This window comes from Desarmillaria tabescens (genome assembly GCF_030435595.1).
Source record: "Desarmillaria tabescens strain CCBAS 213 chromosome Unknown EV420scaffold_21, whole genome shotgun sequence".
NCBI lineage: Eukaryota > Fungi > Basidiomycota > Agaricomycetes > Agaricales > Physalacriaceae > Desarmillaria > Desarmillaria tabescens.
In genome coordinates this window covers 1-16,374 of record NW_026848320.1, presented here as the reverse complement: position 1 = coordinate 16,374, position 16,374 = coordinate 1, and the positions used below count along the sequence as shown (strand labels likewise).

At 48.4% G+C, this 16,374-nt stretch overlaps 4 protein-coding genes across 4 annotated transcripts; 1 reads left to right on the top strand and 3 right to left on the bottom strand.

Annotated features, from left to right (window-relative positions):
* Window positions 1-361: 361 nt before the first annotated feature.
* On the bottom strand, window positions 362-2,258 carry EV420DRAFT_491197 (uncharacterized protein). The gene is made up of 2 exons (XM_060482358.1): window positions 2,200-2,258; window positions 362-2,137 (listed from the first exon to the last, which is right to left on the bottom strand). The coding sequence occupies exons 1-2, from the start codon at window positions 2,202-2,204 to the stop codon at window positions 439-441; spliced, it is 1,704 nt and encodes a 567-aa protein (XP_060329721.1). The 5' UTR covers window positions 2,205-2,258; the 3' UTR covers window positions 362-438.
* A 595-nt stretch (window positions 2,259-2,853) lies between these two features.
* EV420DRAFT_1309648 (uncharacterized protein) lies at window positions 2,854-3,506 on the top strand (the record flags this gene model as incomplete). Its single annotated transcript, XM_060468553.1, has 1 exon — window positions 2,854-3,506. Exon 1 carries the CDS (start codon window positions 3,096-3,098, stop codon window positions 3,504-3,506), a length of 411 nt encoding a protein of 136 aa, XP_060329720.1. The 5' UTR covers window positions 2,854-3,095.
* A 7,451-nt stretch (window positions 3,507-10,957) lies between these two features.
* On the bottom strand, window positions 10,958-12,257 carry EV420DRAFT_1621035 (NAD-dependent glycerol-3-phosphate dehydrogenase N-terminus-domain-containing protein; the record flags this gene model as incomplete). The annotated part of the gene is made up of 3 exons (XM_060475644.1): window positions 10,958-11,259; window positions 11,314-11,992; window positions 12,045-12,257. 3 exons carry the CDS (start codon window positions 12,255-12,257, stop codon window positions 10,958-10,960), a joined length of 1,194 nt encoding a protein of 397 aa, XP_060329719.1.
* A 1,980-nt stretch (window positions 12,258-14,237) lies between these two features.
* EV420DRAFT_1271511 (uncharacterized protein) lies at window positions 14,238-15,218 on the bottom strand (the record flags this gene model as incomplete). The annotated part of the gene is made up of 1 exon (XM_060467643.1): window positions 14,238-15,218. One exon carries the CDS (start codon window positions 15,216-15,218, stop codon window positions 14,238-14,240), a length of 981 nt encoding a protein of 326 aa, XP_060329718.1.
* Between the last annotated feature and the right edge of the window lie 1,156 nt (window positions 15,219-16,374).

Here is a 16,374-nt window from a genome sequence, read left to right as displayed (position 1 = left end):
CCTAGGATCAGCGCTCTGCTGTTCTCGCCTTCGCTGCTTTTTCTCGCCATTCGTATACCGGTTGCACCGAGCGATGATCCATGACAATGTTTCTCAGGAGATTCCTAGGGCACAGCTTCTCACCAGAATATTCGTTGGATGGATGCACGTGTACTCTTCGTCCCTCTCGTGGTCAAGGGCATCATCACCCGTTGTCTGACGAAGCTGCTCCCTGTACCGTGCCAGTACGGCTCAGTATTCATTTTTGTCCACCTACTTCTACTTCCTATCCTCTCCACGGATGATTCATGCACGCTCTTTATTTGTCGGGTACAGTACGTCGTCGACATTATCAGTATGCTCGACGGTGGTGTTCTGTATATCGATAGTAACGGAGAACCCATATTTCCTTTTGATCACAAAACTCCCTTCTCAATGGCACTCTCTATTTCTGGCGTGTCACATTTCGAGCGACATCATCCATGCACAACCATGGAATTTTATCGACAACCCCTCTCTTTCAAATTTCCTCATGACTTTCAGCAACTTTTTTGGTTGGGGAGAATGAGGAGCAGTCAACGTCAGGGACTTCAGAAGCGCGGTTTCTGATCCAAGGCGTCTCCTAGAAGATAACATATTGAGGAGCGCCGCAGTACTGTACTCGAATGCCTTCAAAGAAGGTTGCACTGGGTCGTTTCCGTACGTGTCGTCATGAATGAAGAGTTCTGTCAAGTGTGGTGCAAGACAGGAGACAGAATTGTAGGTAAGGGCCTGATATAGATCATCCGCCATCTTTTTATCAATGCGAACAGATAAAGCCGTTAGTGTTGAAGCGCACTTCTCGAGGATAGAGGTGAGAAGTGAAAAGGAGAGCGGAGGAACGTTCAGGTAGAGTGTCTGCAGTTGACACTGCGAATGTGAGATGAATTGTTCGATACCCAAAATACCATCTTTGTAGGATACCAATTGCTCCACTAGGAGATGCTGCAAAGCCGGAAGGTGAAGGCACTGCAAACACTCCACGTCTGTGTACAAGGATAGACGGCAAAGGCTCAAATGGGCCACGGGATCATCAGTGAAACTGTGGTTCTCTCGAAATTTGATCCACAGTGTCGCCTGGGTCAGCTCGGGAGCTTGAGAAAATAGTCGCGCAAGTTCCTGGGGAAAGTAAATATCTCCTTGAAAGGTCCTTAACCGCGCTAGGGGGAAAGTAATTTCGGTGATACCGATGCCCTGCAATAAAACGTCCTGTAATTGAGGAGCCTCCCAGAACATTTCGATGAGTTGCTCGACTGGAGCGTGGAATGCCGCCAGACGGCTAGGCGCATCGCTTGTGACGTGTTCTACGTCATAGTAATCCGAACCTTCGACAGTGAGACTAAGCGACTTCAAGAAAGGGAAGTAGGCCGACTGCCTGAAAATGTTCGAAAAGAATCTCAGACTCGAGGAATTGGTTGTCCAGTCCACGGAACCCCAGCGGTGAGTGTGAGGACATAGCCCCTGGAGCGCCGACCGCAGTGCAGTATCGACGTACATGCCATGAACAACGACTTGCAGAAGCTGTTCCTTCGATCTGCGGAGATACTTGTGGAGAACAAGCTCTTCCCAGAGGGTAAAGTAATTTGGTTCGTCGTTGAGGACCACTAGGCTCCAAAGCGATGGCGTAGACAAGACAATGGCGCGCCAGACTCTGCAGACTTGGCCCAAGATCCACGCTGTGTTACTCGTCGTATCTAGGCAATCCGACTCCGTTGACAAGTCGATGCTTGTGGCCGCAAGCACCAGGATGTGACTCATGACTTCGAATGGAACAGTGGATAGTGGGGATAACTCGTACGGGATACGCGAGAGGAAATCCTTTTCTTCCTTCGATTGTCGGGGCAACGGAACGAGAAGAGCTTTTTGGAAGTCGATGGCAGTGCGGTTTTTGGCATGTCGACAGCGAAGTTGCGGTAGAAGGGACTGGATTTTTAGAATACAATCGTCAACAATTGACTGCTCTTTTTCAAGGGCCTCAGTGTTCGCTTTGATGAAACGAATATCATTTTTGGTGAGCCGGCCTCGGGTTCCTAGATGCGATTCTGATGCGATGGTGCTCAAGCTACCATGAGCGAGCCCCATTTTTTCCAATAGGAGTCTAAGCTCTTCTGTAGCGTGACTTAATGCTTGCATTGAGCATACCCTGACGTACACACTTTTAAAAAGACGAATTTTACTCACGTCATGACTGGGAGATTGATTCGGCTCGTCGGGATGCAGACGTGGTTTTTCAATTCGAGCTACAGTCAACGGTTTCAGGTTCCAGTCATTCAGGATATCATGGGGCACTTACTATTGCGGGAAGAAGTATTTCGATACAACAAGCATTTCAACGCCACTCGAAGACAATGGGTGGTGGCTGTGTCCGGGTAATGCCGCTCCCTCTCAACCGCAAGTATTCTGCCGCTTCTCAGTCTATCTGGCGTTATCGCACATACCTCAGTAAGACCTTGCTGGATGGCGCGCAAATTGCACGAACTATGTGGGCCATGTCCTAGCAGAAATAGGGGCTCCGACGTTTCTATGTACTTTGCTCCAAGCATCGACGCACGCCCATTCTCCATACCTTCTGTGCTATAGTGTGTTCCTGAATAGTCTACTGCTACCACGGAGATATTTCACAAAGTCTCCATGTCGCAGTATCCTTCCCTTGCTCGCCCCTATATTCATGGGCACATTCATTGTTTCTCTATTCCTACCATTGAGGAGTTCTTCTACGCTGGATGTCCTTATCTCCTTGGACTGCCCGCACTAGAAGGAACTCGGTAAATGGCGTTGTTACGCATGGTTTTCCTTTCCTTGAGCTTTAGAGCTTCATTGGCTGTCGGTTACGCCAACCGCTGCTTGAACTCGCCCCGAATCAGAGAAACCGGTATTCCCACCTGATGGATGTCGGTGATTATCGTCATTGTTCTCGGGTTTGAGGACAGTGGTTGTCATCTGTTTTTGTTGTCTTTGTTCTCGCCATCGTGTAGCAGTTTTTTGGCCACAGATCATCCGTCTTGATGTTCTCATAATGATTACATGGTTTGCAACCACGTCGGAGATCACTGAGCCGTCGTACTTATCTCACATCCATGGTTCCCGCTCATCGCAAGGCTCTCACACGTCTTTTTGTATCATCGCATATCCTCGCCATCGAGGTCCTTCGTTGGGGGGAACGCTACCGCCCCAAAACCCCTCGAGAGTGGCGGTTGTGTCGATTTTGCAAAATTGCCGTTGAGGATGAGGCACACGCCCTGCTCCGTTGTACTATTGCCTCTGGACCGGTAGAGCTTTGTCATTTATTCATCGCTGACGCGCATACATTGTCTCAGAGCCTTGGTGCCGCATGGGATTTGTTAGAGTTCGATGACCGTTTGGCATGCTTGTTGCAGCTTCCCCGGTTGGAGCCGAGATTAGCACAATACGTACATCAGGGATTGGAGATTTTTCGAGCGACGGCGATATATGTCGCGCCGGAATCACTCTGGAGATCAGCTAGCTAATCATAGTAGTACACTTGACCCGGACTTGTTGCCTTCCTTAGGGTCCTCAATGATTTTACTTTGATTGGATTTGTCGGTCCCTATGGCAGTATTAAACCCGTGAGACGTTCCCAGCTGACACCTGGTGGATATCACAGCGGCACGGTACTGCTATGGTCTGTGACACATTATGTGGCGGCACAGAACCCCCGGTGTTCCTTATTGGGGCCGCATACCGGGTTTCTAACCTCTAACCTCTAGATTACAACTTATACCTTGCTCATACCCCCCGGAGCTCCGAACAGATTAGAGTTTAGAAAACCAGTAAACGGTATCTGAAGAGTATTTAAATCGCGCGCGAAATGCACTATGGACCTCACGTAATACGTATGAGTTGGTCTATCCTGGCAAGAAAAACAGGTTCCTCATCACGACCAATGTTCAATGCTTTTATTTCTATGGTAGGCATCTCTTGACGCCGTCAGTAGTCATAGACGTCTCATTGCAACTAAGGACAGCTATTGGGATAACAAGGACTCCGCCAGCTTACGAACATCATTAAAATGAGCCCAAGGACGAAGTGCAGAATGCAGTGAGATCACTCATCCGTCAGTATATGCTCACAAAGTGTCTTTGACAGAAAGTTACAGTCATGTAACGAATAAATATCAGGTTCACTAGACAATAGTACTACTCAAGCCACTGTCGACGACTAGATGGATAGAACTTGAATGGGCCATGCTATTTGAGTTGTTAAATGTAATTCCTAGGCTACCTTCCAACACGAAGGCCATAACAGAGAACAGAATAAGGATGATCATAATTCTGGCTAGAATATTCAAAGCTGCACGACCTGGGGAGGACCGGAACAGAAGGCGTCAGAGAACAGCGATACCTAGATAATCATTCTCGATAACGCACCTTTGGTATCACTACGTGTAGCCTTCACATTTTCCAACTCTACTAAACCATGTAGCTGGAATATCGGCAGTTCAAGGTACTCTGCAGCTTGTGTGCTATACGGATTGAAGCCACATTCACAATGGATGTCCCTCAAAAATCGATATCTACGAGCCATCATCGCCTTCGGCGCACAGAGATTAGGAAATACGCTTTCTCCTACAGAATGTTCCACCGTCATGCCATAGACTTCGAGTTCTGATTCAGACACTCTCTCGAAGCCTTGGGAATCAAAAGCGAAGTAATATGACCTTGATAAGGACTTCTCAAATGCTGCGGCGGGCGGTAGGAACAGGTAAATCGTATTTCTCTTCCTTGTGTATGCTGGCGACGAGGCTTCATGGGGTGAGTAGCGGAGGCGCAGGATACTGGCACTGACATCTGGCAACTATTGAGACATTATTATGGGGCGAAGAGAAAAGGCCCACATAGAAGGGTGTCGACCTCGTGTAAACCATGTTTTTCAGATATATGACTTGCTTGGGAGAAGAAGGCGTAAAATATTGTACGAAAAGAGTCATCGGTCAATTGAGAGAGCACAGTAAAGGTTTTTGGTTCGTTGGTATGGATGGCAATTCTGCGACAGAAATGAGCCAAGCGTCTGAGATGCGTCAAAAACAGTTTTCGTACCTTAAAGACCCATCGGGGTCCGTGATCATATTTTGTTCGTCGAAACTGGTGCCATCTTTACAAAAGGCCCAAGTCCGTGATAGATATTTCGGATCTAGCAATTGCAATGAAGCCAGCTTGGTCCATTCGAGCGGCCTATATATCCCAATAGATCCTCTTTGAGACTTCCGCAGATCTAATTGGACCGAGGGCAACCATAAAATAAGATTATAATACTCTAGCAGTTGCGCCTTCGATATCGGAGAGTCAAAGATGTTGGGAGTGGGATCTTGGATCCCCACAGGACCGAGAACTGAAGACAAGAGGGTACTTGTATTGTACACAAGGGGAGTAAGCCACGCGGAGTCTCCGGACGCGGGTCGAAATCGATCCATGCAAAGCGCGCCATTCTCATCCGCGTAATAGAATCCGTGCTGATAATAATGAGCAACGCCTCGAGGGAAACCTTAAAACATACATGATAGCTTTGGACTGTCAAGCCGTGATGAGATGCAAGGAATATGTGAGCATCCTGAAGCCAACATTAGAATGTGGCGTCGGCTAAGGAGAAATGTATTGAACAGTGACCATACTTGATGATCGCGAATCTATGAAGACTGTCATTCACATCTGGTGTGAATGCTGTGCGACTAGGAACGTACTGCATTGACCCGCAACCTGATTTCTTCGATGACTGGCGGGTCCCTTTCAACTATATAATTCTCCAGAAAAACCAGCTCTTCAAAGCCAAGTCTCAGCTAACAATATTGGAACGACGACAGATAGCGAAAATACTTACTTCGATGAAATATTAGAGTCAAAAAGCTCTCAGAGTCGCATACACCGTACAATTGAACCAAGTTGGGACGTCTGGTTAGCCTGAGCAGGTTAAACGACAGAGCCCTACGGACAACGAACCTTGGAACAAGTTTCAACAAGTCTAGTTCATGATCCCACTCCTGCGAAAGATTGTCAAAGACAAAGAGAAAACGTAGCAATGACGAGCGAGGACTCACTATTTTACGACGAAACACTCTGATAGTCCTATCTTTCGTGGAGTCGCCCACATAAGCAATGCTTGTCTTTAACACACTGTCATAGTTTTTTTTCTCGAAAGTTGGCTTGTGAGGATCAAGTTCCTGTCGGATGTCAATATCGCCCTCAATGAAATGGCGGAACTGGGTATCGATAGAATAATGAGTGAGGGATACCATCTTGTCTAATTGTACTTACACGGCCGTCAGATACACGGTTCTGGTTCTCGATCTCCATTTTCAGTTCACCAAGTTTTCTATTCGTATATTTCGCAGAAAATCCAATTGCGTCATGTATCCCTTTGAGTTGGTAAGGTATCATGGAAATAGAGCTTGTGTGCGAAGAAAGAGTTTGATGAATGTCTGTCACTATTGAATGCGTTATTTCTTGCTTTGAGACGATATCCGCAACATCCATCCTTGTACCCGTCGTGGAAATGAGCTGTGGTAATAAAAAATGAGCTTGCTTCACTGGAAGAGTTCAAGAGTCAGAGGACGCGATTGATTGGGAATTCAAGGTGCATTCCCGTCCACTGTGCATAGTAGAGAAGTCATAAGCTTCCCGAGAGGCGACAAGAAAAGTTTATCCTCTTGTTCTCTTGCTCAGTAGTGGGGGTCAAGGGCAAGAACGGTTTCTCGGCCCGAGGTCCACTTACGATCAGGTTGTCCCGTAATTCCGTCAAAGCCTTTTCCCACTGGCTAATGGCGTCGCTGGTCCTACCCACTCGCAGATACTTGAGGAAGGTATGTCTGTCGTTAGAAGCCTTCAGATCATCAAGATGATGGACCGTTTCGCAAATTCGCCTAGTACATAGAATTCAACTGAGCTCCCCGATTGAGGGTACGTCGTAGCGCCGCAGTACGCACATGTTAAATCTCTCACAAGCATCCTGAAAAGTCGAGCTGGGGAGACCAGTGTGGCTGTGTATCTCTTCTTGCAAGAGCCTTGCGGTTTCGCTGGCAGCATTAGCGAAACGCACTATGTCGGATTCGTTTTGGCGGACTTGCTGTTAAGTATTTAATTTTTAGGAAGGGATAAGCGCGCACGGGCGATGGCTGACCTCGACTATTTCAAGAATAGCTATGAGTCCTTCGCACATGCTCTGGACGTAGTAAACTGGGACAGATTTCGCGATCTTTAGTGCGGATATGGCGTTTGCTAATCCGTCTATTGGAGGTCGGGGACGCTTTCTCTTGGGAAGACCGGCGCTGGGCATGATGGAAAGGATGCAGGTTTATCAAAGATGGCGTCTAAAATATCAGGAAAGTTCCTCGGTATAAATACGAAATCCTCAGATCAGTACTGCTGTTGAGCAACTCAATTGAAATAATCTACAGCTTTCCTCTTCACTCGAGCTTGCGCATGCAGCTTGCACAATTTCGTCCCGCGTGCCTTATGTCGAAGATGAGATAGAAACTATAGGAGTCATATTATCTTCAGTTGAACATACATATAAGTCATACAGCATTGTTAACAGTCTCGTTCGTGGAGGACGATATTCGCGAGGCGCTAAAATCGCTAGCAAGTGGGGACACCTGACCAAAAAATACCCTGGGATTGGAGGATTCTAGACATTTACAGCATGGTCGGAAAGAGGCTAATACCGGTGACAATATACATATAATCAACCTTCCGAAGTGGAGAAAAGACCTCATTTTGCTTTACCGGGCTCCTGCTTGGTTCCCGCTGTGCCATCGATATCATGCAACTTCTGTAAACCTCTACTAAATCGAGACGCATTGAACCAACAATGAAGGTGAAAACACAGGTTGTACCGTTGTGGGTGATGCGATCGATGAGCGTTTAACCAGTTGGCTTCTTCCGATGGAACGTACCGTGGAAGTATCTTCTTGCGTTATGAATTGCAAGCGAACGAACACATAAGGAAGAATTTGTTATCCCCGAAGGGATAATCGACAAAGGCTAAATTGAGAACATATTACAGCGTCATCGATGATCATATGATTGTCGTAAAAAGGAAGGGCATATCGTCAGGTCGGAGTAGAACGTCTTTCATGTGCATCATACAACATCGCTCATCAAGCGGGAATCGAGTCTTCGAGTCCTTTACAAGTGTCAGTCGGATTGATTTTGCAGAGGAGCAAGACAAACATAGTTCGCAAGATAGCTCTTTAACTTCTCTGGGTTCGCTGGGCTGAGAGGTTGGAAGAGTGGGCCGACCGCTCGAAGCGGGCTGGCTAGTATCTGAGCTGTTCCTGCGAGCAGGGTTAGTCTTGATGGGTCTGATAATGCAAGTGAAGAACAACATACTCGGCAGCGTAACTAACGAGCGCAGTGTTAGACGTATTCTAAGAGCGACCTGGTCAAAAATTAGGATTAGATGCGGTAGGCCAATGATGCTCACATCCATGTTCAACAGCTAGCATGGTTCCTGGGGAGAGACGAGATGCTTTTTATACAATGTGTGAAGCGCCCAAGTAACGTAAAAGAGCACCCGTTTACCAGAACCCAGCACTCGTGAACGATAACGTTCATAAGAAATAGCAAGAGATTGAATGGAAGGAGGCCAGCATAGAGAAAGCACCGGTAACGTCGGAATTGACGATAAGGCTCCAATCCTGGGATTGGAGGAACGAAAGTGAGCGGCGTAGAAGAGACGCTCTAGCTTACGTGAATCCATTCAGTCGTTTTAACGCTCGACCCAACGATGTACCATTGGTGAATAATAGTGATTATAAATGTCGTGCAATCATCGGAGGTGCCGGAAGGCCAATACAAAAATGAACGTGAGAGATCGTTTTGAGGCTCGTGAATAAGTCCATGAGAGATTATCTTATTAGGGATGATTAAGAACGAAATCAGGATGTGCGCCTCTGACGTCAGGGGAGATAGTGTTTGACGCGGAACAGTTTAAGCGTCCTCAGTGCAAACCTCTATTCACACCATGTTAGCTCGACAGCCCGCTCAGTCGGTATACAGTCGTCGTCACAAAGGAGCATAGACAGTCTAGGTTTCCCGTACAATCATACAATCGCATTCATACAGCATCATTTTCAAGTCACAAATATTTCGATCCTGTACAGAGTTTAGTCGTCGTGCTACTGCAGAAAGAGCAATATGACGCCTACATCCTCAATAGCGAATTCGGTATTCCTTGCCTCTATCCAGATTTAATTTTTGAGCCATCACAACTGCATCTAAAGAGATGCTCAATCTTGGATGACCGAGGTTTCAATTGTGGGCCATTACACAGAGTGCACCTAAAACGATGCTCAATTTTGAATGACTTGGCCTACTAGTGAAAAAAACTCACTCTTCTAAGCCACAGCTGCATGGTGTAATCATCGCTCCGAAGTCAGTAGGGATGGAGGGGTTCTGGAGAAAGAATAAAAGTAATCAGTTATAAAGCCAACCACTAAGAGCGCTGAAAGAGATCAGGCCATACCATGTTATCGAAAGGTTTAGATGGCTCTCTGTGGGCAAACTGAAGGCCCTTAAGAGCAGAATTCAAGCGCTCATATAATATAAATGCCTACCCAGATACCAGAAGTAGCGCGCGCAAATTGACATTTCCGCGTCTCACACAATTTTCGCGAGCGTCTCAACTTTTATGAACCGAACTGATAGGGATTTGATGTCCTGCGGTCGGTGCAATAAGACAGCGATGCCCAGATTTGCCATAGGCTCCACTTCACGAAAAATAGACGCGTGCGGAGACAAAACCGGAAGTCCTTTCCGTGTGATAAATATCTACGTGTCGAGTCAGTAAGGAAGAAAGGACGCTCAGGATACACGTACTTTGAGTCAACTGCATGTTGTGGGGACACCCTGGTTCCTCCAGATTGAGGTATTTTTTAGATGACACATGAGAAAATTTCCAGTAGACTGCAAAATGAAAATGGGCTCCCACCATGCCCACAATATTCCGGTCCCATCCACCTTACCGCATGGTTCCATAATTTGATTATCAACGTCAGTATCATGGCGCTGGTCCCATATCTCGTCCATTGGCCGTGCTCGCCCACATGGAATTGCACGTCCCTTTAGAATCTGAAACGAACAGGATAACAGATAGCAGTGAGAAATGCCCGAAAGAGAGACGCCGGCTGCGCGTCAATTATTTCTAGGTCGCATTGTTCCTGGGCTGGCCTCTGGTAATTTGAGGTACATGGATCGATGACAGTCTTCGATAAGAGTTGGAGCGATGCAGGGGCGGATTTTGCCGAGCACATTTCCCACGCCTCAGTCCTTCCCTGCCAATCTAAAAGTACTTTCGAGGTCTTCACGGCGATTTCATCCTCCCAAGTCACTGACTGTCAAGTGATTCTCTGTGACTATGACTTTTCAGATACAATGCCGCTTTCAAGAGCCGAGAGCATCTCGAATTGAGTACATAATAAGGTAGAGTCTGTAGTAGTAAACAAGTGGTAAATCACCACTTGTTGACTGCTTCCGAATACTCGCTTTGAGGCTACACCGCAAGAATGCACTGTCTTTTCGGTATCTGACTCTATTTGTCTTCAGATGTTCAGAACGTGCAACCCTGCTGATCGCGACGTTTCTGACTTGTAGAGAACGCATATTCCTACTTGGCAGCCATGCCCACGATGGGGAGGACAACATTCGTCGTAACACTGCTCATCCTCTCGAAACCAAGAGCTAAAATACCGGCTAGACTAAGATAACAGAGTATTCCTAGGTAAATTTACATATGAACAAGCGGAGTATCTATTCTATACTCTAACTGATATACATACGAAAATGCGAATAGCGATACATTCAGTGGGTTCGTTTCAACGATCAAAATTTCAATTCATACGAAACAGCCGTACGACATGGGTAACTGCAAACGCGCCATATCAGAGAATATTCCTAATTAGATACAACCAGACACACACCAGCATCATTCACAAATCCTCGAAGAGTCTCTTCGGGTCCATGCCTTCAAATGAAATCCTATAAACCTTCTCAAAGAGCGGGTACGCCTCCAACCGTCCTCGAGCTTCTAGGAAATCAAAGACCTCCTGCGCGGTTAGCGTTCCTTGGAGTTTCTGGCCATTCAAAAGTTCTTCCTCAAGCTCTAGGAAAGTCTTTCCCTTCCCATTGGTGACAGTCCCAGCGGGAGCATACTCCGGCTTGCTCTTGATAAACGCCTCGGCACACTTTCGGTTACGACCACCAAAAGACGTCGTAATCAGGTCAGCCATACCTACACACCAGCGAAGTCAGCTCGCACACTTCGAGAGATAATGACAATACTCACCAGCAGAATGATGCGAAAACGTGAACGACGAACTTCCAGGGAAGAAATCCTGCGTGAACATGGCCATCCCCAACAGTCCCACTCTCAAAATCGCTGCCTTGGTATTCCCACCGAGTCCCATCCCGTCAACGAACCCAGCTGCGAGAGCCACGATATTCTTCAGCGCCCCGCTCAAACTCACCCCAGCAACGTCCTCAATCGGGTGTACTCTAAACGCAGGCCCGTCGAATACCGCATGCCACAGCGCCGCGTCCTTTGCAGAAGGCACGCCAATCGTCGTCTCGCAGAACTCCCCTCGTCCTACGTCAAGCGCGATGTTGGCGCCTCCAAGAGCGGTACACGGGATCCCGAGTTCTTTCTCGATTACAGAGGGGAAGGTGTAGATGTCGGCTTTGGTAGTCTTGCCTGTCGCGTCCTTCTCGATGACGACGTCCACGCCCTTGATCGCGGAGATCGCACGAGCCTTGGGGTTGACTACGCCCGGGGCTTTGAGCTCCTTGAGAGCAGCAGCTAAGAATTGGTGTGGAACGACGAATAGGATGAGCGACGCGTCTCTGACGGTCTCTTTAAGGGAAGACACCGCGACGAGGTTCTCGGGAAGGTCGACATCGGGGAGGTACTTTTCGTTCTGACGCGAGCCCTCGTTTATGATATCGATGAGTCTTTTACCGTTATGGATCTTATCGGAAACCATCACTATGTATCGCCAAGACACAAAAGGGCAAGCTCACCTCCTGTTCTCTCACCCACATCCTGACTTCAGGATCAAATCCTTCTTGTATAGCCGCGTTCAGAGCCGCTACACGCGCTAGAGCTGTTCCCCAGCTGCCCGAACCGACAATAGCCACCTTCTCGAGTCTAGCGGGGGATCTCGTCCCGCTTTTCTTGCACACGACGTATTCCTCTGGCTCGTATGGCTCGAACTTGGTGATAAACGGGGCCATAGCGACTGAGGATGTCCTCCGCTTAGGTTTGGGTTTACCAGTATCAGTCACTGCGGGTCCTTCGGCGTCTGCTACTGCCTCTTCCTCTGGTTGGACCAGAGGTTCTGGGGATGCGGTACGAGGCGGAACGTCATTGTCCTTCTTGGAGCTTATAGCCGTGAAGCCCAAGCTGGCACCGCTCAGGGCATTCAAACCGAGAGGTGGCTTCGTCGCCAGACCGTGTTTCGAGCTTGCTGCTGGGAGGCGCTTGGATAATGGGCGAAGCAGTGGGGATGGCGGTCGCGACGAGTCAGGGGAAGACGCGTCAGACAGCGCAGGGCTGCTGAACCTTGACGGGGAAGCCGATCCGGGGGTCGAGGATTGGGGTGAGGCACTCATTTCGTACGTTAGATGATTGGTGGGCGAGATCGCGCAGGATAAAAAGCTGAAAACGCTAGGTGGCGCCTATATGTTCCCTTTCGAAACGCGACGGATACCCGCACGGGGACGCATGTGTTGCCGTGGATTCTTGCTTGATGCTGGTTCTGTCGGTTCCCCGCTCGTCGGGTGCTACAAATTATCTATCATGTTTTGGAATATTCATCGCCCATGGATCTTACTTTTTTGTAACATCGATAATGCTGTACGAATACATGTTAGATACAACAGAAAATGCATGAAACAAGACTCTGAACGTTTGAGTACTTACCCGCTGAGGCACCCAGAGTGGAGTCGATCATTTGTGGGTCCTTCATTTCGAATTCAAGTCGATCTCCGGAAGTTCGTTCTTGCACCGTCGGCATGACAGGGGTGGTATCTTTAGCTACACGGCCCAGTTAAAATTGTCCTATTTGCGTCTGTCAGTTCAAGCTAATCCAAAGAATAGAGGTATTCTAAATTTACCAAGCGCAATAATAGCTCTCCATTCTCGTGTAGTCCAAGACGGAGATACCGTTCGTTCGCTTCTAAACCAATGGGGCTCAAGGTTGATGCTCCATTGTTCGAGTAGACCCAATTTAGCGGTGCGTCTGCGTTTCGTGTGGCATCTGCTCCACTGTACTGCACCCTGAATGACGAATTCAAAAGGGCCAGAGATCCAATCGGAATCTGCAGTAGTAAGAACTGATAGGTCCAAAATTTATATCGGTATAACGACGACGACGGTTCCTCAGGTGTAATCGACGATAGTGAACGTGTTGTTTCCGGGTAGTGGAAGTCCTTGGCTGACGAAAAACAGAGTTATAGATAGGCGCGATTGGTATTAGAAAGGAAAGCGGGGGAAAAATGTAAATCCGGCGATTACAGGTAATTTAGGGCAGGCACTAATTAAAATTCACCGCCGACCTCCATTCTTCCATTCACCTCACCCGTTCTATGACCCTACTGACCATGGAACTATGTATTATCGGATATCGAACGGGCTCGGGCTCGGTCGAGGATTGAAGCCAGGAAGAACAAGTTCTTGTGCACGGGTCGCCGGGGCGCTCAAGGAAGATTTGTTTCTGCATCATGAAAGTACCTCTTAAGAAACGTGTCTCGAATGGGACCACTGTGTTCTTGCGAGGTTGCACAGCTCCCGAAGGATTAGTTTTCATGCATGGAACGATACGCACCGTTCTCCACCTCGGAGGATTGATTATTTCATGATTCAAAACGCTGGTATACGCTAATCATTTCTTCAACTTCACATATCACATTTATATCATTATATGCATATAGAGGGATAACAGTACGACGACTGGAGCAACTTTTATTCAAGATAAGGAACGTAAAAAAATGAAAATACGAGGCAGGTAAATCACAACTACTACTAAGATCACTACTACACTGGGGGGAAGGGGGTACGACGATGCTCTTATCAAGTGGGTGGGGGATTTGGGAATGATGACGAAAAACATAATACAACGAGCATCGAAGACTTCATACGACTCGATAATGTGGAGAGTCGATGTTGGGAGTCCTGGAGAAAAAAATATGGGAACGGGGTATGGCTGGGCTGGCTCATGACTGAAATGGAATGTTGTGGCTCTGCAGGATGCTCTGATAGATCTCCGCCTTTGTTCTCCATTGCTCCACCTCGAGCGTCAGTGTCTCGACCTTGTCCTCGAGTTGCTGCTGGTGCTCGAGCTTCCGCTTCCTGCTCTTCCGCGCTGCCAGGGTGTTTTGCCGACGCTTGTACTCGATCAACTGACGGTCCGTAGCATCTGGGGGTGGAGGTTCAAGCTCGTCCTCCTCATCCCCAAGGGCCGCCGACCGCGAACGCTTCCTAGCAAACGTCGCAGGAACTTCTTTCCTTGACGTCGCAGAGGGGATGATATAGCGCCGCGGTTGCGTAGGAGCGTCAAGGGGAACCATGGTCTCGGGGGAGATGTTTTTACGAGTGCCCGTTGCAGACGACTTGCGAGGAGTAGGCTTCGTCGGCCGAGTGGTAGCGGCGGCAGGGGTAGAAGATGGCGGTGGCGGGACGGACTGCTCAGCGGGGAGAAGGGGAGAGGGATATACGGAAGCGGGATTAATGAAGTCGACAGCCGGCGAGGTAGGCGACATGGTATAGAGCTTTTCCAAATCCGGGAGCTGCGGAGCCTTCGCCGGAGGAGGCGGCGGTGCAGGCATCGCTAAAAGTTCTTCGTACGAGCGGAACATTGGCTCATCCGCATCCGATATTAGGGGAGCATCGCCGTCCTGGAAAATGGGAGTTGTAAGGAAGGCGTCAAGAGGAGTGTCATACGGCGATGCTTCAAACGAGTCCAAGGTGTCGCTGTAAGGAGTGTCGAGGAGCGGCGATGTGCCCGCTCCCGTGAGGAAGCTCACCGACGGGAATTCATCGAGATCCTTGAAGATGGGCGAGGAGCCTGGGGATGATAATAAGTCAGTGAGCCAGTCGTCATCGAAAAACAGCCATTCCCAATCACCTAGCTCTTCGCTAAAGTCGTCGCCTGCTGTTGCCAGCAGGTCGGCAGGGGTGACCGTTAGTGGCTGCATGTGTGAGGCAGAGTCGGCGGTCGAATTAGATGATGATGGTTGTTGGTTTAACATAGCTAGATAATTGCGCTGTAGGATCTCGAATTGAGAGAGCGGTGAAGGCGCTGGTTTTGACTGAGTGTTACGACGAGGTGCTGTATTCGGTGGCTGTGGAAGAACCGTTGGTATGCCATGTTGAGAGGCGAGATCTTGATCAAACGATACCCGGGAAGGGGTAGACAAAGGGAAATTTATCGAGGCATGGTGAGGGGAGGAGAAGCTTGAAAGAGGACTTTCAAGAGGGGTCGCTGTTGAGACATTGCGAGTTGCCGATGACGAGGATGGACACGGAGTGGCCGAGTTATTCACAAAGCGAACATCTTGGCTCTTGGTGATGTAAGCGTTGTGTCTGTGTCCGAAATTGCGGCTGGTTGGGGAGACGATGAAGATGGTGGCCTAGGCGACACAGAGGGCGACCTAGAAGGGCTGTTCAACATCGTCAGCGTTGAGCTCATGACCTCATCGTTGGCAGAAGTGTTGGCCGGCGATAATAGCAACGACGTTGGCGGCGAATATCGCCAAACGGTAACGTGGCCAACAGTGTTTGCGCTTGCAGCCATTATTGAAAAATAAAATGCAGAAAATGGCGAACAAATAATGTGATATTGCTGCGCTAATTGCCCCAGCGTAGGCCAAAGCAACAGAACAGATCTGAGCGGAAATTGACTCACGAGTGACTCCTACTGAGCAAGTCAGACGCCCCGAGCAGAGTAAAATCTGCTAAAGCGTCGAGGTGAGAGTTGGGGGAAAAGTGGGCAACGTCGGAAAATGTGACTCGACCCGGATTATAAAGGCAATCCGTCCACAGCTTCAATTTCAAACTCCGCTGACACATACACTCGGTCCCTTCCGATGCTATTCCGGTGCGCTTTCCATCTATTCAAGCGCTTATCCAGCGTCCAAAAATTACATTTCCGACCGAAATGCTGTACTTTACCAGCCCCAATGTCACCAAATCCATCCCAACTCTGCGATACTGAGTCACGTTCCCCAAGATTCGAGTCATATCGCATTGTGGCGCTTCCGGGACTGCCAAATTGGGTACCTTACCAATCATCCGTACTTCCGTGCTGACAAAATGGGCGCCAAGATCGCGCTTGATCCTTATCTGGACAGC